General features: G+C 43.3%; 2 protein-coding genes and 1 long non-coding RNA gene across 9 annotated transcripts in view; 1 reads left to right on the top strand and 2 right to left on the bottom strand.

Annotated features, from left to right (window-relative positions):
* The window catches only part of LOC144615423 (leucine-rich repeat-containing protein 37A2-like), a 45,166-nt gene extending 27,586 nt beyond the window's left edge, over nucleotides 1-17,580 (bottom strand). For 3 of the 7 annotated variants that reach the window (XM_081794782.1, XM_081794788.1, XM_081794786.1), the window contains exons 1-5: nucleotides 16,484-17,580; nucleotides 14,145-14,216; nucleotides 8,802-8,873; nucleotides 4,646-4,717; nucleotides 3,850-3,930 (exon numbers count right to left, since the gene is read on the bottom strand). In XM_081794782.1, coding sequence (XP_081650908.1) covers nucleotides 3,850-3,930; nucleotides 4,646-4,717; nucleotides 8,802-8,873; nucleotides 14,145-14,216; nucleotides 16,484-17,436 — 1,250 coding nt within the window. In that variant the 5' untranslated portion in view covers nucleotides 17,437-17,580. The remainder of the gene's footprint in view (nucleotides 1-3,849; nucleotides 3,931-4,645; nucleotides 4,718-8,801; nucleotides 8,874-14,144; nucleotides 14,217-16,483) is intronic. The other 4 variants (XM_081794784.1, XM_081794783.1, XM_081794785.1 and 1 more) reach the window with 4 other exon arrangements.
* On the top strand, nucleotides 2,881-10,354 carry LOC144615306 (uncharacterized). The gene is made up of 3 exons (XR_013553723.2): nucleotides 2,881-3,160; nucleotides 3,852-3,906; nucleotides 8,192-10,354. It is a non-coding gene; the product is annotated as an uncharacterized LOC144615306 (long non-coding RNA).
* On the bottom strand, nucleotides 17,439-21,400 carry LOC144615436 (uncharacterized). The gene is made up of 2 exons (XM_081794808.1): nucleotides 17,560-21,400; nucleotides 17,439-17,468 (listed from the first exon to the last, which is right to left on the bottom strand). The coding sequence occupies exons 1-2, from the start codon at nucleotides 21,370-21,372 to the stop codon at nucleotides 17,439-17,441; spliced, it is 3,843 nt and encodes a 1,280-aa protein (XP_081650934.1). The 5' UTR covers nucleotides 21,373-21,400.
* Nucleotides 21,401-21,879: the final 479 nt, after the last annotated feature.

Below are 21,879 nucleotides of genomic sequence, written 5' to 3'. Positions count from 1 at the left end.
ACGTGGGAAGAATCAGAGGCAGCTGGGAGAAGAAAAGTAACAGTTGGGTATGACTATCGCAAAGCTTCTGAACTACCACACACGGAAAATAATAAAAGTTACCCTAAATCACCCCAAAAGGACAGCCCTGAGTTGTCATCTTCATCCTTAACGTTGATGCCTTTCTGAATCTGAGAAGAAGCTGCCAGGATTTCCAGTACATACCAAAAAGCGATGACAATATCCTGAAGTGTGTCAACTTGTGTGGGCACGCAGCCGTCTAAAAGGAAGCAGATGCCAGTTGACTGGGGGAGCGTTAGGGCGTCAATGTGACTGCGGCTCGACTTTGCCTTCAGAGGGTGGCCACACCTACCTCAACGATATTCTCAACAATAATTCAAAAGGGGTAAGGCTTAGATTTTCCTTATTCTCCCTTAGAGCTTATGTTCTTGGCACAATACTGATGCGCCACAGACGAGCCAGCATGTGAATGTGCTCTATCCCGATAAGGTACAGCCTTTCTACATCGTAGAGTCCTTCGGCTTCTAAACTCATGGAGCTCGTACTGTTAGAAGCAATGAAGTGAATTTTTTAAAATAAGCCATCGGTCTGCACCTGTGTAGGTGAATGAAGGAGAAGCACTTTAAAGTCAGGAAAAAAAAAAGTATACTTAACATTTAGGATTATCAACCACTGTTGGTTTTCCATAATATATTTCATTCCTGATTTCATCTGAAAGAAATAGGATTATTACTACCATTCAAAAAGTGGTACCTTATTAATAAACTCTTGGCATGGCTTTGAGGTGGATTTCAGATTCAAAATAGACTTTACCACACCGCTAACGTGTTCACTCAGTGTTTATCAATAACTTAAGAGGCTTCATTCAAAAAACTTACTGAGATAGAATTACCTGAAACCCAGGGGTGTATCGAGGCCTTGTAGGGTCTGAACCTCATCTACTTTGGGAAATCCTGCCTCATCAAAACATGCAAAATTATGCGTACAGGAACTGCGAGGGTCCCTCCCAAGACTTTGGAAGGGGCCTATGTAAGTGAGAAGACCTGAAGTTTAAGCTTCAGTCAGTTCAAGATAAATCCACCTCAGCTGGGGCCCAAAAGGTTTACAAACTTATTTAATGCTGGAGAAAATATTGTTTCAACTTATAAACACCCCAGTAATTAAGTCACATAGGTAATAACGTGACTGAATTCACGGGATGGCATCTCCCTTGCGCATGCTCTCTTTCTCTCAGAATAAATAAATAAACGTTAAAAAGAAAAAAGAAAAGAAAAGTTTGGCCCCAAACAAGGAGCCCAACCTCCAATACACACTTACTGTACTGTGATAATTTTTTGGAAGTTAACTGTGAATTCGTTTTAGTAGTACAGCTCTATTCAAACCACATTGAAAGGGCGGGCCTACGCCGGCTGACTCCATCTTGTTCTGTGTCCTTCACCTTGACCACACCTCCTCCCCTTGAGTAACCCCCCCCCCCCACCTGCCTAACAGCACTCTTCCCCAGGACCCTTCCCCAGCCAATCAGCTGAGGCCACAGCCATTACCTCACCAACTGCCCCTAGGCCCCCATAAAACCTTTGTCCTTTTGAAACTGGCTCTCTCTCCCCGGTATCTCACCTCTGCATCAGTGCAGGTAGGGGATTGAGCTCGAGCTAGCTCGAATAAAGGCTCTTTTGCTTTTACATCGGACTCGGCTCCCTGGCGGTATTTGGGGATCACGAATTCTGGGCATAACACACATGACATGAGTATTAATTTATTCTCAATACCAGCTAGCTCTGGTTCTTTAATTACCTTTTTCTGTCATGTAAGATTGATGAGGGAGCATGAGGCAAGTTGAGGGCAAGATACAAGTTAGCACATGCCCCTGCCCCAGGTGGGATATGTGTGATTCTGGCTGCTCGAGGACAAAGGAAAGGAAAGAAAACAAATGGTTAACTGATAAGAGATCTCAGTCGGGCAAGATAGGAGTTTCCATCAGTTTACAAATATCTTAGTAAATTACAAGAAAAAGGCAATCTTATCAATAGCCTAATCGCCAGAAACCTACAGAATCAGCTTCCTGGAGACCCCACATCACCCCTCCATAGTGATATGGGGAACAAAGGCAAGAAGGAAATCTCAGGTAAAATTAAATTTCCTTATAACCTGCAGCCTATTGACAGATACTTGAGGCAGGCAAATAAAATATTTCTCCAGGAACTCCCTACTGTCTTAATGCTTTGCTAGACGGAAAAACAACCTTAGCTTGACAATAGCAAGGCCTCTGGTATCTTAGGAGTCCTCTTTCACATATCACAGTCCCTCTGGAGACTTCCCTTTTGACTTGACCTCCCAATTCCATAGCATATAACCTGTCACTCTTCACAACCCCAGCGCAGTTCTTTCTGCCCACGGTCCTGTCCCTGTGCTTTAATAAAATCACCTTTTTGCACCAAAGACATGTTCAAGAATTCTTTCTTGGCCGTCGGCTCCCGACTCCCCACCATCTCCCCAAAACTTCATCAAGATGAACGTGGAAACTCAACACAAGCAAGTTGTTGCCTTTTCCACAACAAATCTTTTCTATTCCACAACCATCCCCTACTTTGTCACCCCCTAGCTCGTTACCCTGCTGCACTGATGCCAGCATGGCTCACATACGTTTTCCCATCAACGGCCATCTTTTTCTCCTTCCAGTATGAAAGATTCTTGGGGACAGTCCCTGTGTATTCTTTGTACCCCCAGTACTTAGTACACTGTCGACATAGAGTGCGCGTGGCACTGAGTGTTTTTCAATGAATTCATTCATTGTTATCAACGGATTCCACCCTATTTTGTCCTGTATTGCCTACCTAACTATGAAATTCAGATTCTTGGAAGAGACTCTCGGTGTTATAAGATGCTTAGTAGAGGTGGTGAGTTTTAAGACATTATATTGACACCACTAAAACCTCTTGGTGGAGAAACTCAATGAGCCCGTTCTCTGGCATGCCGGCAAAACAAAAAACTGACCCTCAGTATTCTTTCCCCAAGTTAGGCATCAGCAAATTAATGAGAGGAGAGAGGAGGCCCCTGCTCTTGGGCACCCGCAGGAACTTACTCCAGCTCCGGACACACCGTAAACACTTTCATCTAACGGAAGATAAGTTGTGAAATCGGATTTCTGAACCACAAGACAGTAAGACAGTCTTTTCCAGCGTCTGCTTTAGAGGAGGGTCTTCAACCTTGAGTCTAAAAATCCCCCTCAGGCCACTGAACATGTCCAGTATGATTTGCTTTTTTACAGAGAAATCACAGAATTTTCCGGCTGAAAGGGAATAACATACTTCTTAATTGAAGAGTGGTCAGGAAAGAAAACACATGGAGAGCAGTGCCCTGTGGCAGGCATTCAGGAGTTCTTTCTGCTTTCCTGATGGCTCAAGAAGCACCCACACCTTTTGCTGCCTGGAAAACTCTGTGCTAAACTTAGTTCTTTGAAGTTCTCTTTTGCATAGGAAACTTGCACATGAGCAGGAATCAAAGTTAAATTCAAAAGTGGATTTCAAGGACCATGCACACCTTGGGGAAGCATCACTGTCACGAATTCCCATGATAATACTGACTTGGGTGTTACTTGCTTGGGGCTTTCATTGCCCACACAAAGCTGGGTACGAGGGAGGGCAGAGAGTGCCATTTAGGAGTTAAGACAAGTCTCTTGGCCTCTTTGTACCTTAGTTTCCTCATTTGAAAAAAAAAAAATGGATTTTAAGACCTACTTTCCAGAATTCATACTGGGTTTATTAACACACACCTAACCAATCACTGTATGATATTTTTACATGTAGTTTTTTTTTTTTTTTACATGTATTCATTTTCTATTTCACTTACAGCTTGTGTAAAAACGGCATTCCATGCCAGGCCTGAAATGTTCCAAAGCTCAGTTCGGTGAGTAAATTGCAACCAAGATTTCTACACACACACACACACACACAAAAACAAGACAAACAAAGAGAAAAAAAAGATATTCTTTCAGAATATTTATCCTTTGGCAGTGATTCTAATTTATAGATAATGAAACATAACCACAATACTCTCTCCATACACTAAAGAAATCTCACTAGGAAAGATACTTGCCTTTTTAAAAAAATATTTGCATGAAAGATTTATACTTTCATGTTTATACATGTGGTGCATTAGATACAAATCAGTAAATGCTCAATAAATACTTGTGTTAAGTAAGTATTTTTTTCTAGAGAAGTAAGTTTATTTCTCTAGAAAAACGTTTCACAACTTTAGCACTGTTGAGATTTATGGTTGGATAATCTTTGTTATGGGGGGGGGGGTGCTGCCCTGTGAACTGTAGGGTGTGACAGCAGCCCTGGCCTCCACCCACTAGATGCCAGGAGCACATCTACAGTCTGACAATCAAAAATGTCTCCAGACACTACCAAGTGTCACCTGGATGCAAAATCACCCTGGCAGAGAACTGCTGCTCTAGAACGATTCACTCTGATCTCTATAATAACTCTCACACCAAACTTTGCCACAGACAAAAAAGATTTGCTACATAATTTTAGTAGCTTTCGACTAATAAAGGTTCATTCATTCCAAATGAATAACAAAGAGGTTTACAATTAAGTTTAATACAAATTCCAAATATAATGAAATTATATTTGTAACTTACATAAACTTCAAAAAAGGTAGTGATTCAAATGTACGTCTTTCAATAGATTGTATTTTATTGCAGGATAAATCTCTAGGAAAAGGAAAAGGAAAATATTGCCTCAATTAGCTATAAGATATCTAATTAGTAGGATGGTAGTATTGAATAAGTAGCTTTTGGCTAAACTCTGAGTATTAGGAATTGTTAATTGAACCTTCCAGAGCCCCTAACCCTGTCCTCACCTTTCTTAAGAGTCTCACCTTTGTGATCTTCATACATAAAATATACAACTATAGATCTTGATAGATCTTGGAAGTAATGTTTCCTGAGAGCAGAAGAATTGATTAAATGACTTTTTGTGGCCTCATCAATTTCTAAATTATGAGCTCAAAGTTGTGATCGCCACATATAATTTCTTTTTTTTTTTTTTTTTTCAACGTTTATTTATTTTTGGGACAGAGAGAGACAGAGCATGAACGGGGGAGGGACAGAGAGAGAGGGAGACACAGAATCGGAAACAGGCTCCAGGCTCCGAGCCATCAGCCCAGAGCCTGACGCGGGGCTCGAACTCACGGACCGTGAGATCGTGACCTGGCTGAAGTCGGACGCTTAACCGACTGCGCCACCCAGGCGCCCCTATAATTTCTAACATTAAAAGGGATATTCTCACATTAGCACACCTTCCTGGTTTAGTTCTACTTCTTGACACCAAGTCAATACCAGAAGAGGTAAAAGATACCTTTTCATTTAACTTGAAAAGAAGTTACTCCTCTAATCAATACCTAACTTTGAACGAACTCAGAATTATATTATCATATTAATAGAAATTTATTTTTGGTTGTACGTTGCCTAAACGGTCTATGAATTTATCAATTGCTTCAGCTGCAAGTGGGGCCAACAAAAAAACAACACGGTCCTGGATTTTTATTTGGAAACACCCATTCTTGATTATGGTTGACCCTCTTATTTCCATGGATTTCAGCCGAGTCCCTCACTTTCCACCTACATGGGTACCACCATCTTCTGACTGGCATTTTCATCTCTGGTCTCTCCCATTCTAATCTATACTGCACACAGTCACCAGATTAATTCTCCAGGAGTGGTTCTCAAATATCAGAGTCACTTGGGAACTTACTCAAGATGCAAATTCTCAGCTCTACTCTGGACTGAGTGAATCAGGAACTGTGGAGGTGGAACCTGTGTTCTGACAAGGCCTCCCGGTGACCCTGGTGCAGTCTAAAGTTTGTCCTAGAGCACTGCTGTGATAACACGGTAGCCTGGCATATTATCCAAGGCCTTCAAAATCCTAAATCCGGCTCTAGTTTCCTACTCTACAGATACCAAAGAAATTTCTCCTGCATTTTGCCTTTCACTCACTCTATCTTGCAAGCATATTCTTCCCAAGATGTCTATCTGATGATACGTCATAGCCATTCAAGGTTCTGTTCAAACAGTATTTCTCTAGTAACTTCCCTGATCCAACTTGAAGTCTTCCCCCCCTCTTCTGTGTTCCAAAAACAACTTATACTTCTCATTGCCCAAATCCATTTCTTCCCCTCCCCCTCTCCTCCTCCTCCTTCTTCTCCTTCTTTTAATTTTTTAAAGTAGACTCCACGCCCAACCTGGGGCTTGAACTCACGACCCTGAGATCAAGAGTCGCATGCTCTACTGACTCAGCCGGTCAGGTGCCCCAATTTCTTCTTAATATAGTTATTCTGGCATTCCATTTCCTCTGGGCATAAACTCCATGAAAGTATGGACTAGTCTTGCTCATCTGCGTTGTCTACTGTGTTTAAAACTGATGCATGGACAAAGAACAAACTCAAATATTTATAAAATAAATTAACAGCTGGGTAGTGAGTAGAAGGAGCAAAACGACTGAAAAGAAATGTGGTTTTACGACTTTGTGGCTCCCTCTTCTGCACTTTGTCAGTGCTTCATCATCCATTTAGTGCTTAGGCATTATGGTTTAAGCTTCTGTTTATTTTCCCTGTGAAATCATGAGTTCCTACAAGGGTGGGAAGCCTGTCTTAACCATCTGCGTGCCTATGGTACTGGGCATAGGGCCTGTCACATTCTTTTTTAGGTTTTGATTCACATTTTTTTTGAATGAATGAATGAGAACACTTCACCTGACATGAAATAATTGGCTTACAAAGTACCTCATAGTAGAAATAATGAAAGGCCCTATCCATTGCGCAGTTTGTCTCTTTTGGTTTTCTCCAAACTGTGTTTGTAACGTTTGGAGCCCAGATGGCAGAGGTAGCCAAGAAGACCAATACAAAGTGGTTGTCCCCTAAGACTTGGAAGGTTTGATAATTTGAAGGACTATTTTTAGTGTCATATGAGATTCTTTTTACTCACTACCCTTAAGCCTTCCACATTTGCAAGAAGAATCTATTTTCTAAAGCACATCATTAATAAGGATTAATGAGGGGTGCCTGGATGGCTTAGTCGATTGAGCATCTGACTTCGTTCGGTTCAGGTCATGATCTCACTGCTCATGAATTCGAGCCCCGCATCAGGCTCTGGGCCAACAGCTCAGAGACTGAAGCCCGCTTCGGATTCTGTGTCTCCCTCTCTCTCTGTGCCTACCCTGCTCATACTCTGTCTCTCTCTCTCTCTCTCTCAAAAATAAATAAACATTAAAAAAATTTTTTAAAAAGGATTAATGAAATACACAGCTTTGCATGGCATGGACAAAGAATAAACACTGAACCTCCATAGCAAAGAACATTAGTATCTCTGTATGTCTAATGTACAGAGATATATGCAAACATTTCTTCCTTGACAATGAGGCTGGAGAGATGTTTATTCTGTAATTAGCGAAGTTAGAGGCATTTCTGATGTTTGTTTAGTGTAAACATTTCTAACTATACCACTTAACCATCATTATATTTTTAAAGATTTCATTTTTTTTAAGTAATCTCTATACCTAACATGGGGCTCTAACCTACAACCTCGAGATCAAGAGTTGCAGACTCTAATGACTGAGACAGCCACGTGCCCCTTAGCCATCATTTTTTTAATGTTTATTTATTTTTGAGAGAGACAGAGCATGAGTGGGGGAGGGGCAGAGAGAGAGGGAGACAGAATCTGAAACAGGCTCCGGGCTCTGAGCTGTCAGCACAGAGCCCGACACGGGGCTCGAACCCACAAACTGTGAGATCACGACCTGAGTCAAAGTCGGACGCCCAACCAACTGAGCCACCCAGGAGCCCCAACCCCTTAACCATCATTTTAAACATCTATTTTTATGGTGGCATAAGAATTTCCACACTGATCACAGGAATCTACTCCTGAAGCCAAGTGCACATTGTATGTTAGCTAACTTAACAATAAATGACATAAAAAATAATAATAAAAAAATAAACTAATAAAATTTCCCACACTGAAATCCTTAATCTCTTAATAATTTAATATGTACTTGGTAATACTGCTTACATAATTCACCTGCTTAGTTAAATATTTAATATTTAAATATTTAATTTAGATTAAATTATTTAAAAATTCTGGGTTAATGGCATTCAAATTAATGTAAGTGTTCTATATTTTCTTGTCTTGTAGGTGACAATTTGAGGTTAACTTCAATTCCTCTCATTTTACTAAGCCAACTTTTTCAAACCTTTTCTGTAAAGGCCAGACAGTAAATATTTTAGGCTTTGCAGGCCATATACGGTCTCTGTCACATATTCTCTGTTTCTTTCTCTTCTTTTCTCTTTTACAGCCCTTTAAGAACATGAAAATCATTCTGAACTCATAGGTTGTATCAAGACAGACCATACACAGGATTTGATCCATGGGCCATAAATAATAAATATAAATAAAAGCAGATGGTATATGAACACTTACATAACAAGGTTCATATGGGTGTCCATAATTGCTCAGACTTCATTACCCCTTTTCCTCTACAACTGAAGGGCTTTTTCCTATATCTTGTCTATAAAATTAAAAAGTTGAAAATGCATAGGAGGTATTTAATGCTAGAGATGGGCTGGGTCCCCACAGACTTACAGAGTTATAGAATTTAATAGAGAGAATTATAGAATTCCACTATAGAGAATTATAGAATTCTACTGTTAGAAGAAATTGTTGCAATTATCCAATTTGAACCCTGTATTTTTTAATAAATAATATAACTAAAAACTCATAATAAATGATGAACTGATTAACTTACAAATACTGGAGGGATAGCAGGCCTTCAAATGTGTCTTTATGTAATTCGGTCAGATAATTGTCCCTGAGAATTCTGCAAAATGAAAAGGTCATTTCTGGGTCAAAATGCAAAAATAACTACAACTATTTGCTACACAGGACCGCTAGATGTGAGAGAAACCTGGGTAATGGTGCCACCAAATACACTAATTCTTATTTAATGTAGGGATGGTGATCTCTGCTGTTTGATTCAAATCTTTTCTTCTCACATACTCCTTTGTCTCTCCTCTCTCTCTCTCTCTCTCTCTCTCTCTCTCTCTCTCTCTCTCACACACACACACACACACACACACACACACACACACACCCCTATCCACTCTTCACACCAAAATGTACATTTAATGCCTACTCTCTGGATCACAAAATCTCTGTTAGAACCCAGCCCTGAGTGGCAAAAACATGGACAGAACTGCCACTTCCTCCTCTCTTTTCCCAAATTTTATTGTGGAAGCCCTATTTATAACCATATCAGTGCTACAAGTAAAGCCATCTAATTTTTTTCCCCATCTAAAAAATATCTGTGAGAACTAAAAATGTGCATAAAATGCACATAACATAAATGCTCAGTTTAATAAGTATAGAGTAAATACCCGTGTAACACTATTTGTTCATTCTACTGTTGGTGGATACTAGATTTTTCTAATTTTTAGTTATTATAAACAGTGCTGCTTTGGACATTTTTCTGTTTATATCCTAGTACACATTTGCCTAAGTTTCTCCAGGATTTAACAGGGGTACAAAATTGTCTTCCTAAGAGGTTGTGCTATTTCAAGCTGGCAGATTGAAACATGCCAAGTCTCTACCAAACTCCAAACTCCACCAAAGTCCCTAAGGATGATTAGAAAAGATACAATTAGAAAATCCACAACCTTAGCTCAAAGCCAAGGGAGTAGCTCTACAAACACTCCCCACCAGAAATGCCTTGGAGCCACCTACAGGGTGATTAGCTGGGATACTGCAGTAGGACCAAGGACAGCACATCAACCCCACATCCTTCCTCCTTGGATCTGGCAGCAAAGGGTGTTTTCTTCCAGGCAGGAGCCATTGGTGTTAGAAGGGGGCAGGGTCCCAGAACCCTGGAGGAAGGGTATACACTCTGACTAGCCATTAGAAGTCACCTCCCACCTCTTCTTTAACTCTCAGGGGGACCTGTCACCAATAACAAGCCCCGTGGTTCATTTCACCTCTTCCTTAGGACCAGAAAACAGAAGCAAGTCAAATCTCAACTACAAAGATAAATTGCACTCAGGAATGACCAAATGGAGTGAGAAAGCCAATTCTATTCAGGACAGAAAATAAAAAACAAATATAACAGCTTATAGTCAATGACACAGTTAACAGAGAAAACACAAAAGGATTTGAGAATACCAACATTAATGGGGCACCTGCGTGGCTCAGTCGGTTAAGCATCCGACTTCGGCTCAGGTTGCAGTCCATGGGTTCAAGCCCTGCACTGGGCTCTGTGCTGAAGCTCAGAGCCTGGAGCCTGCTTCCGATTCTGTGTCTCCCTCTCTCTCTGCCCCTCCCCAACTTGCACTCTGTCTCTCACTCTCTCTCTCTCTCAAAACTAAACAGTATACAAAATTTAGAATGGCATCATTAATATATCCTCAGACAGAGGTAAACAGTACATCTAATAAAAAGAACCAACTCAAGATTATATGAATGAAAAGTATTATCATTAGTAAAAAACTCAGTCTATGAGCAGCAGAAACGGTCGTTGAATAAATTAGAAAACTTGAGAGATCTGGCCACTGATTTCTTACCAATACTTGAAATTCTATGTATTTATTATATTTACATATTTGTTTTTATATTATATATTTGTAAACCCCTTGACAAGTGGGATATTTGGTCAGTTTTGTTCTTGGGCTTATATCCCTGGCATGTAAAACAGTTCCTGGGACATAGGAGATGCTCCATAAATATTTGTTGAATGAATTCAGAAAGTGACAGGTATCAATTTGCAAATATACTACTTTTAATTAAAACAAATCATTCATTTATCATCATTTATGAGAATAAGTACAACTTCACAGGAAAACAAATGTCTTTCTCCACCTCCGCCCCAATTTGTGACTCAATCTTTTGAGACAAGAACCTTTTGAGAATTTCATAAAAGCTATGGAATGGACCCTTTCCCTAGAAAACTGCACTTTCTTGAATACGTGCAAAGGTGTGCATGCGATTTCAATTTGCAGACCATCCCTTTAGGGCTCAGGTCCGTGAATAGAATGGACTGAATTTGTGGGTGCCAAACTTGGATGGGAAATAGAATCACATCTCTATTTTCACAAACCTCTAACTAGAATTAGCATTTCCTTCCATTATGAATGTAGGCAACAAACCACAGATTAGTGTAGTTAATTTGGTCCCCAGCAGAAATCAGATATTTTCATATCACATATTTGGCGTGGATATCTCAAAATATCATTTATTCTCATCAGTACCTTGAAGTTATAATAGTTAGTAGGCGTACCATTATATTTTGTTATTTAATATTCTAACAGAAGCAGATTTATTGCTATATCACTAATCTTTTTAAAAAATTTTTGAAAACTCTATTTCCACATAATTTCCTTTTCCTATATATTTTAACTTATTATACATTTGAAAACATTATCCCAAGAACATAAGCTTCTGCAGATCATCAATACATATATAGAAGGGTGCCTGGGTGGCTCAGTCTGTTAAGTGTCCAACTTCAGCTCAGGTCATGATCTCACGGTTCGTGGGTTCGAGCCCCACATTGGGCTCTCTGCTGACAGATCAGAGCCTGGAGCCTGCTTCCAATTCTGTGTCTCCCTCTCTTTCTGCCCCTCCCCTGTTCATGCTCTGTCTCTCAGCAATAAATAAATGTTGAAAAAAATTTTTTTTTAAATTTGATATATAGAAAAAAAGGTTAAAAATCCTGCCCCAGGGGACTATTGACCCATAGTTAAAAACTTCTGTCTTACAAGGCATAACCCTCAAGCTGAATTAGAAATCATCAAATCTTGGGGCACCTGGGTGGCTCAGTTGCTTAAGTGTCTGACTTCGGCTCAAGTCATCATTTCACAGTTTGTGGGGTCGAGCCCCACATCAGGCTCTGTGCTGACAGCTCGGAGCCTAGAGCCTGCTTTGGACTCTGTGTCTCCCTCTCTCTCTGCCCCTTCCCTGCTCACTCACTCTCTCTCTCTCTCTCTCTCTCTCTCAAAAATAAATAAACATTTAAAAATTTTTTAAGAATCATCAAATCTTACCAGATTCATCTTCTAGTATATAAACTACCAAATACACGCTTTTCAAAAAATATTTTTTTAATTTCAGTTTATTTTTTTTAATAGGTAATATATATTTGCATGGCTCAGAATTCCAAAGGTATATAATACACAATTCAAAGTTTTTCTCCTACCCCTGTCCCTCAGCCTACCCACTCTCTCCACTCTCTCTTGTTCCTTGTGCCAAATTACTTTCATTTTTCTTACAAGTTTGGGAAATAAGATCTCCAAGTTAGATACTATCATGAGAAAATATAAACTATATATAGTATTTAAGAAATTCATAAAATTCATAAGAAAACAACTACCTTGTTCTACCATTTGTCCCTTACCAGTAAGGTTATCAGACTAAGGGGCAGGGGGGAATCTACTTTAGGGGGATCATAATCCCTACATTTAGATTACTATGACTGTTATGTCTTTTATTATTAATTCAGAAGTCATTTATGACTTATCTACCCAAGTTGAACTAATGATATGACACACAATCTGTCATGAAAAATGCCAGTCAGTTACTTTGAGTATAATATTGTTTCCAAAATTACTTGTGTCTACACTGACTTTTTCTACAAATCAATTTAAAAAAAAGATAACAACAAAATTGGCAAAGGACAGAAAATTCAGACAAGAAACACAAATGCCCAGGAAACATACAGAGATATTTAAATGTATACGTAATCAGAAAAATTCAAATTCAGAAGGGACCCATTTTATTCACCCACCAGATCAGCCAAGAAATGGAGAATATCCAAGAGTGGGAGGGTAGGAGGAAATGAATGCTGTCATGGTGTATGGATTGGTGTGTAAATTGGCACACCTTTTTTGAGGGCAATTAAAATTGTATATATCGACATCGTCTTCATCCCAACAGTTCCATTTCCAGGGATCTATTCTACAGAAATACCCACCCACGTACACAAAGATGCATGTATGAGGTGGTCCATGCAGCAATGCATGTAATAAGAAAACTGGACACAGCCTAAACATCCATCAGGAGGGGAATTACTAAATCGTAATACACTCATACTATGGAATATTATGCAGCAGCTTGCATGGATGGGGTAACCCTCTATGTACTGGAAGAAAAAAAGTCTAAGACATACCACGAAGCAAAAGAATCGAGTTGTAGGATGTTACAATTTATGTAAAAAAAAGATAAGAAACTCACACAACAAACCTATTTTGCTGTAAATATGTATGTAGGCAAATGCATGGAAAAAGGTCTGGAAGGATATATACTAAATCCAGAGTAGTGGCTATCCCAGCAGTGGGGGGATTAGAACATAAGGCAGGTGTTCACTAGATCTGTTATTTCATCAAAAAAATTTTTTTTAATGTTTATTTATTTTTGAGACAGAGAGAGAGAGGGAATGAATGAGCAGGAGAGGGGCAGAGAGAGAGGGAGACAGAATCCGAAGCAGGCTCCAGGCTCTGAGCTGTCAACACAGAGCCCAACGTGGGGCTTGAACCCACGAACCGTTGAGATTATGACCTGAGCCGAAGTTGGACACTTAACCGAATAAGCCCCCCAGGTCCCCCTGTTATTTCATTTTTATATATTGAGACTATAATCACGTATTCCTTGTATAATGGAAAATAAGTTGAAATTGATTCTAATTTTAAAGGGAACCTGCCAAATTTAATTTTTAAAATAAACACAGATGGGGCGCCTGGGTGGCTCAGTCGGTTAAGCGGCCGACTTCAGCTCAGGTCATGATCTCGCGGTCCGTGAGTTCGAGCCCTGCGTCGGGCTCTGTGCTGACAGCTCAGAGCCTGGAGCCTGTTTCAGATTCTCTGTCTCCCTCTCTCTGACCCTCCCCCGTTCATGCTCTGTCTCTCTCTGTTTCAAAAATAAATAAACGTTAAAAAAAAAATTAACACAGAATTGCAATCGGTAGAGGTCGAGTTGGGATATGGAAGGGGAAACACCTTTCCTCAGAGCTACTGACTTCAAAGTTCTGGACCAAGAAGGACCTTAGAATGCAGTTAGTTTTTTTTTTTGTTTTTTTTTTTTTTGTATTCGTATTTGGAGAGAATATACTCACAGTTTCTCAGCCCAACGGTATCCCTTCCATACATTTTCATCAATGTGAGAAATAGAGTTTCCTTGGAAATTTCTGTGAAGAAACACAGTTCAGATCCTTGAATAGGTAGGAAAGGAATGAACAGAATAAATAAAAGAATCACTGGCAACCTTGTGGGGAATATTCCAATGCAGTAAATGCCAACTTTCTAATTTCCGCGGCTATCAGCATCCCAGGTGGTGCAATTAATAAAGAGATAGCGTGGGGCCACTGGCACAAACAAGCCAGCTCCTTAGAACCTGAACTTCCTATTTGTTCCATTCCTTGGGTAGATAACGCCTGTTAATTACTCTGGAGATAAGTATTTTTTTCCCCCAAATCACTTATGTGTCTAAAATGGTTCCTTCCACAAATCAATGAGAAAATAATAATTCAACGAAAAAAATGGTAAAAAATTTACCATTATCAGCAAACAAATGTAAAGAAGCCCTCTACTGAAACCTCTCTAGGTGTTAGAAGGATAAGGGAAGTTAGAAATTAGAATAACTAACATGGAAAGATTTCTTAGACATATTGTATAGGGAAAAGCAACAAATCACTGGGCAAGGAATTAAAAAGTATCCCCTCATTAGGAAATTAGGAAAAAATGCAAAGGAAAGAGATGGGAAGGAAGGACACACACCAAAAAGGTGACAGGAGTTATCTTATGAGTGGTAGGGAGGGTGGGGTGGGATTTTCACGTTTTATCCTCTATACCTGTGACATTAAAAACAAAAAAAAGTATCCATGATAATTCATGTATCCATGAATTACACATGTTTAAGAGAAGCTATTAAATGCCTGAGGTTCAGTTTCAACCGCTAACTCTGCGTATGACTTTGAATCTTTACCTTTAGTTTTGTCCTCTTCCCTCAGCAACAGCTTACCTGGTCAGTTTATATACACATTTTTTTCAGGGGAGTCAGGAATAAATTCAAAACAGATACCCATCTGCCCATGTGCCTGGTGGACATTTCCAGTCAACCTGAAGCCTTCTGGTTGCTCTGTGTTCCCTGGTAAAAGATGCCTCAACTTCCATCATTCTCCTTATCTGGGACAGAAGTTTCAGAGTAATATCTGAGTTTTCTCTTTCCCGTGCACACCCCACCCGCGACTGTCATCAGTTAGTCTATCTTGTCACTTCCTCCTTTGCAGTGCTCTCAAGGCTTTTCTTTCTACTCTTTTCAGCCACTCTGAGTCGGCCCCTTGTTACTTTATTCCCAGGTTTTGTTAGAACATTCTATCTGGTCTCGCTGGATCAAGCTCTCCTCTCCAGATCGGCCTATATGGGGAACTGAAAATAATCCTGTTTCAGCGTTCTGTATATCTCATGCTTGAAAACTTTCAATGGCTCTCTATAACTCAGAATCTAATGTTCAAACCTCTCTAGCTGATAGTCAAGGTTTCTCGTAATTGGATCTTTAACTGCTTAACCTAATTCTTAATTCCTGATCATTCCTGCAGCCGTGCCTTTGCCTAGACTTATACCCATTTTTTCTCTATTTAACACATCAGAGCCACTCTTTAAGTCTCAGCTAAAGTGTTAGCTTATCCATGCAGCTCTCCCTGACCTCCATACTCCGCTGATTACAGAGTCTGCTGAATTCCAACACCCATGGTACCTCTTTTAGTACTTAATTACATGCCACCTCCCTTTTTATGACCATTTCCTTTCTTCCCACCTGTCATTTCATGTTCTGAAGACGATTTCATCCTAGTGTGGCGCCCATAGTACTTACTCTTGGGTTGGGCCCAAACTGAGTACTGTATGTGGAAGGCCGGGCGTCAAAGATGAGGTCTGGGGAATCAAAATAATAACAGCTAACACTCATATTTCGCCAGGCACTGATCCAAGTGCTTCATATGTATTACCTCATCTAGATCTCACCATAATCCCATGAGATGGTAACTATCATAATTTCCATTTCACAGAAAAGGAAACTGAGTCACAAAGCTAATAGATGACAGACCTCGGCCCAAACGCAGGCAATCTAGTTCCAGAATCTCTACTCTTCACTACTCTGTTGTATCCTATTATAGAGGATGGAGCAAAAATGGGAGAGTAGAGGTTAAGGAATGAAATAATGGGGCTAAAAATTGGATAAGGAAAAAGAATAAGGACAATTACAAGTAAAAGATTGCAGAAGGGCGAACAGTAGTAAAAAGGAAAATGAAGATAAGGGATAGTTGACAAAGAAAAGGTAAAAACAGAAAGTCAGTCAACGTGGTTGGGGAGATGAGGAAGGCCCAGGGCGACATTGAGGAAGAGACTGCCATGTCAAGCAGGAGGCAGAGAACAAACAAGTAAAGGCGATTCTTACAAGATGGTGAAGGTGCCGTTGTAGGTGTCGGGCTCCAGCACGGGCACTCTGCGGAGCCTCTGCTGTGGGCTGAGACCAACACACGACAGTGTCTCCTCTTTGCAGGTACAGCGCTCACATATTTTGAGGTCTGTGGTGGCATTCTGTTCTGGTTGCCAAGTTAAAGTTGTGTATGCCTTTTCTGAGGTATACTTTACAAAATGCACCACAGGATGTTCAGTTGTTGGAGGAAAACCTGTCTCAAATGACTCTGGTTGCTGACTTACAGGAATTTCTAGGTCCATAGGTGGAACCGTGACTTCAGTCAGGTTTCGATGTTGACTCTGAACCTGTTTTGGATGTGCAAGTGTCACCTCAAGGTCCTTTGGGGGAGGAGTTGTAGTCTTCTTCAGGGTTGTCGAATGTTCAGCCTCTGTAATAGGTTCTGGAGTTATAGTAAGCTCCACATGACGAAATGGGATGATGGGTGATGCTGGATGCTGACCTTGATCCTTACTTGGAGTTGGAACTGTCACTTCCTGCTGGAATGGATATTGAACTACAACCTCCTTAGGTGGCTCTGGAGGCTGAGTTGGGGTGTCTCGCATGGTTGGAGAAGGTTCAGTCTCCACACTGGATCCTGCAGTTACAGTAAGTTCCAGGTCCATAGGTGGAACTGTGACTTCAGTCAGGTTTGGATGCTGACTCTGAACCTGCTCTGGATGTGCAAGTGTCACCTCAAGGTCCTTTGGAGGAGGAGCTGTAGTCTCCTTCACGGGTGTAGAATGTTCAGCCTCTGTAGTAGGTTCTGGAGTTATGGTAAGCCCCAAGTCCACACGATGAGCTGTGACACTGGGCAATGTTGGTTGCTGACCTTGATCCTTACTTGGAGTAGGAACTGTCACTTCCTGTTGGGACGGATACTGAACAACCTCCTTGGGTGGCTCTGGAGGCTGGGTTGGGGTCTCTTGCATGGTTAGAGAAGGTTCAGTCTCTGTAGTGGATTCTGGAGTTACGGTAAGCCCTGGGTCCAAAGGTTTAACTGTGACTTTAGTTAAGGTTGGATGCTGAATGTGCTCTGAATGTGGAAATGTCACCTCAAGGTCCTTTGGAGGAGCGGTAGTTTGCTGCAGGGCTGAGGAATGTTTAACATCCGTAGTGGGTTCTGTAGTTACAGTAAGCACCAAGTCCAAAGGCTGAACTGTTACATTAGGTGACGATGGATGACGAGCTTGATCCAGACCTGGAGTTGGAACTGTCACCTCCTGAAACAGTGGAGGCTGAACTACAACCTCCTTAGGTGGCTCTGAAGGGTGACCTGGGATCTCTTGCGTGGTTGAAGTTTCAACCTCTGTAGTGGGTTCTGGAGTTATGGTCAGTTCCAGGTCTAAAGGCTGAACTCTGACTTCAGTCAAATTTGGATGCTGAGCCTGGACCTGCTCTGGATGTGGAGGTGTCACCTCAGTGTCCTCTGGAGGAGCTAGAGTCTGCTGCATGATTGTAGACTGCTCAGCCTCCACAGTAGGTTCTGGAGTTACAGTAAGCTCCAGGTCAGCAGGCTGAACAGTAACATTGGGCAAGTTTGGATGCTGAGCTTGCTCTTGTCCTAGAGGTGGAACTGTCACCTCATTATGGACTGGAGGTTGTGCTACAACCTCCTCAGGTGGCTCTGGAGGCTGAACTGGGGCCTCCTGCTGGGCTGGAGGAGTTTCTGCCTCCTTAGAGGGCTCCGGAGGTTGAGTTGGAGACTGCTGCAGAATTGGAGATGGTTCTACCTTCTCAGGGGCCTCTGAAGGCTGAGCTTGTACCTCCTGTTGTGTTAGAGAAGGTTCTATCTCCTTAAGTGGCTCGAGAGGTAGAGATAGGGTTTCCTGCTGGACTGGAGATGGTTCCACCTTCTCAGGAGGGTCTGAAGGCTGAGGTGGGGCCTCCTGCTGTGTGGAAGGTTCTACCTCCTTAGGGGGCTCAGGGGATACAACTGGGGCTCCCTGCTGAGTTGGAAAAGATTCTGCCTCATTACCGGGCTCTGAAGGCTGAGCTGGGGGCTCCTGAGGTGTGGGAGAAGGTTCCACCTCCTTAGGGGGCTCAGGGGATATAGCTGGGGACTCCTGGAGGACTGGAAACTGAGCTGGGGCCACCTGCTGGGTTGAAGATTCAACCTCCTCAGGGGTCTGTGGATGCTGAGCTGGGGACTCCTCCTGGGTTGTAGGTGGTTCACTCCCCTCGGAGGCCTGTGGGTGCTGACCCTGGCCCTCCTCCTGGAGAGGGGAAGGTTCACCCTCTTCCTGGGCCTCTGGAAGCTGAGTCGGGGCCTCCTCCTGGGTTGAGGATGATTCACCCTCCTCAGGGGCCTGTGATTGCTGAGCTAGGGCCTCCTGCTGGGTTGTAGAAGGTTCAACTTCTCCAGGATATTCTGGATACTGAACTGGGGTCTCCTGCTGTGTTGGAAGTTTCTCCTGTGTGGTAGATTCTGGAGATTGCGTTGGAGTCTCCTGTTGGACTGGCAAAGATTCAACCTCAGGGGACTGTGGAGGCAGAGTTGGGGCTTCATGCTGGGTTTCAAAAGGTTCCACATTAAGAGGCACTGAGGGCTGAGCTATAGTCTCGTGCCGAACTGCAGAAGGTCCCACCTCTGTAGTGGGTTCTGCAGTCATGGTAAGCTGCACATCTGGAGGTTTCACACTGACATTGGGCAGGTTTAAATGTTGATCATGGTAGTGACCTGGAGGTGAAACTGTCATCTTATGATGCCATAGAGGTTGAGCTGGGTGCTCCTGCTGGGTTGGAGAAGGTTCCACCTCCCTGGAAGGCAGCTCTGGAGGCTGAGCTGGTTGCTCTTGCAGGGTTGCAGAAGATTCTATCTCCCCTGGAGACTGAGCTGGAGTCTCCTGCTGGGTTGAAGATTCTGCCTCATTAAGGAGCTCTGCAAGCTGAGCTAAGGCCTCCTCCTGGGTTGGAGAAAGTTCAGCTTCTCCAAAACGGTCTGGAAGCTGAGCTGGGGGTTCCTGTTTGCTTAGAGAAGGCTTACCTTCCTCAGGAGGCACTGAAGGCTGAGCTGGGGTCTCCTGCTGCCTTAGAGAAGGATCAATCACCCCAGGAGGCTCGGAAGGCTGACCTGGGGTCTCCTGCTCACTTGAAGGCTCAACCTCCTCTGGAGGCTTACCCAAGGTCTCTTGCTGGGTTAGAGAAAGTTCTGCTTCCTCAGTATGTTCAAGAGGCTGAGGTGGGGCCTCTTGCTGGGCTATAGAAGATTCAACACCTTTATCAGGCCCTGGAGTTGTGGTAAATTCCACATCTAAAGGCTTACCTATAACCCTGGGAAACATTAAATAATCTGGATACTGACCTAGAGGTAGAGATGTCACCTCATCACTTACTGCAAGTTGAGTTAAATACTCGATAGGGAACTCTGGAACTAGAGTTGGGGCCTCCTGCTGGACTGGGGTAGGTTCAACCTCCTCGAGGCGCTCTGCAGGCTGAGGAGGGGCCTCCTGCTGGACTGGGGTAGGTTCAACCTCCTCGAGGCGCTCTGCACGCTGAGCAGGGGCCTCCTGCTGGACTGGGGTAGGTCCAGCCTCCTCAGGGTGCTCCGCAGGCTGAGTTAGAGTTATGGTAAGATCCAGAGGTTTAACAGTGACATTGGGGAAGCTTGGCTTCTGAGCTTCACTCTGACTTGGAGATAGCACATTTACTTCATGATGTGCTAACAGTTGAGATATGATGTCCTTAGATGGCTCTGGAGGCTGAGCAGGGGCCTCCTGGGGGGTTGGAGAAGGTTCCACTTCCTCGGGGGCCTCTGTAGGATGAGCTGAGGCTTCCTGCTGGACTGAAGAAGGTTCGACCTCTTCAGGGGTACTTGAAGGCTCAGCTGGGGCCTCTTGTGGGTTTGCTGAATTTCCATCCTTAAGGGACTCTGGATGCTGAGATGGAGCCTCCTGCTCAAGTAGAGATGTTTCTGTCTCTTCAGAGGGCTCTGGATGCTGAGCCTGAGCCTCCCCTTGGGGCAAAAAAGATTCAGCTTCCTCAGGGGACTCTAGATGATTTGGGGTCTTCTGCAAGGGTGGAGAAATTTCAGCCTCCTCAGAGAAGTTTGGAAGTTGATCTGGTCCCCCTGGGAAACCCATAGGTAGGTTCTCCTCAGGATACAGGAGACCCATATTGGAATCTAAATAATCATCCTGCAGCTGTTGTTGTAGGTGCTCTTTATTTGCAAATTGGTTTGGAGTTCTAACAACTTTGGCAAGCCTTCGATGCTGAGCTAGATCTTTCTTCAGGTTTAGGGGTGAAACAATAAACTTTGTTGGCTTTGAACTCTGACTATCCAGAGATGGAACAAGTATTTCAAATGACTGGTGATCTTCGGCCTGATCTAAACCTACAGTTTTAGTCTTACTTTTGAGTTGAGGAGGCGGAGCTATGGTCTGATTCTGATCCCAACCTGGCACTGGAACCACCTCTGGGAGCCTTTGATGCTGGGTTAGCTGGTCATTCAGATCCTCATCTGGCCCTGGGGGTAGCTCACCAAACGAATCCGTGTCCAGGAATGGAACCAAAGTCTCGGTCAACTCCTTAGGCGGGGCCAACATCTGGGCTGGAGCAGAGGACCCCGGGTAATTAAAGCCCCCCGGCTCAGCTGGGCGTGTAAGTGCCTGGGGCGATTCGGGCGGGGGATCAGAGGAGCGAGAAGACCAGGGCTCAGCCGCCTCCAGGGGGTCGGAAGTCAGCTGGGCAGGGTCCAGGGCCCACTCCGGAGGCTGAGCTGCCTGGACCAGCAGCCACAACGGTTGCCACATAAAGAGAAGCAGTGGGGCCAACAGGCGCAGCCGGGACATGACACGCGGAGGCTCCGGGGTGCAGCGACCCAGGCGAGTGGGGTACTGGCGCTGGGCCCTGAGCGGGAGCCAAACCATTATGGCAGCCCCGTGATGCGCGCGCGCAGTTAGCAACTGTGCGCCCTCCCCGCCCACGTCCCACCCTTTATTTATGACATCTTTATTTACACCACCTTTATTAGCTCCCTGGAGATGGGCTCCGCACCAGCAGAGCGGGCCCTTTTCCCAGAATCACTTGGGGCCCAGGCCTCCCTCCACCCTGCAAAGGCCACCACTCCCCCCCACTCCCCCCCTCCCCCCTCCCCCCCCCTCCCCTGCCCGGGGCTGCTCACAGCAAGGTAGTACTTGGACTCAGATCTGGGTGGCCCCGCACTCCCGCAGCTCTGAGGGGTGGAAGGGTGGGGGAGTGGAGCAGAGCTTCCAAGGAAGCCACAGGACCTGGCATCCTGGGAAATTAAAAAATGCTAGTCCAGCTCTAGCAATTTGAACTCTTGCTCTTCAAAGCTTAAATCCGAGAGACGTTCTTCCTCCCCCTGGCCATACTGCTTCCAAGAAAAGTAGCTGACCTGCAAAATAAGCACCAGT

This window comes from Panthera onca (genome assembly GCF_046562875.1).
Source record: "Panthera onca isolate mPanOnc1 chromosome E1 unlocalized genomic scaffold, mPanOnc1 haplotype 2 h2.Chr16_ul_4, whole genome shotgun sequence".
NCBI classification, from domain to species: Eukaryota; Metazoa; Chordata; class Mammalia; order Carnivora; family Felidae; genus Panthera; species Panthera onca.
This window is presented reverse-complemented; position numbering and strand designations above follow the sequence as displayed.

What these genes read in the sequence shown, in the direction of transcription:
- LOC144615436 (XM_081794808.1), bottom strand. Translation starts at nt 21,372, where the DNA reads ATGGTTTGGCTCCCGCTCAGGGCCCAGCGCCAGTACCCCACTCGCCTG. An exon ending in CTCCTCCAAAGGACCTTGAG is followed by an intron (nt 17,469 to 17,559) that starts GTGACATTTCCA and finishes CCGTAACTCCAG; the next exon opens with AATCCACTACAGAGACTGAA.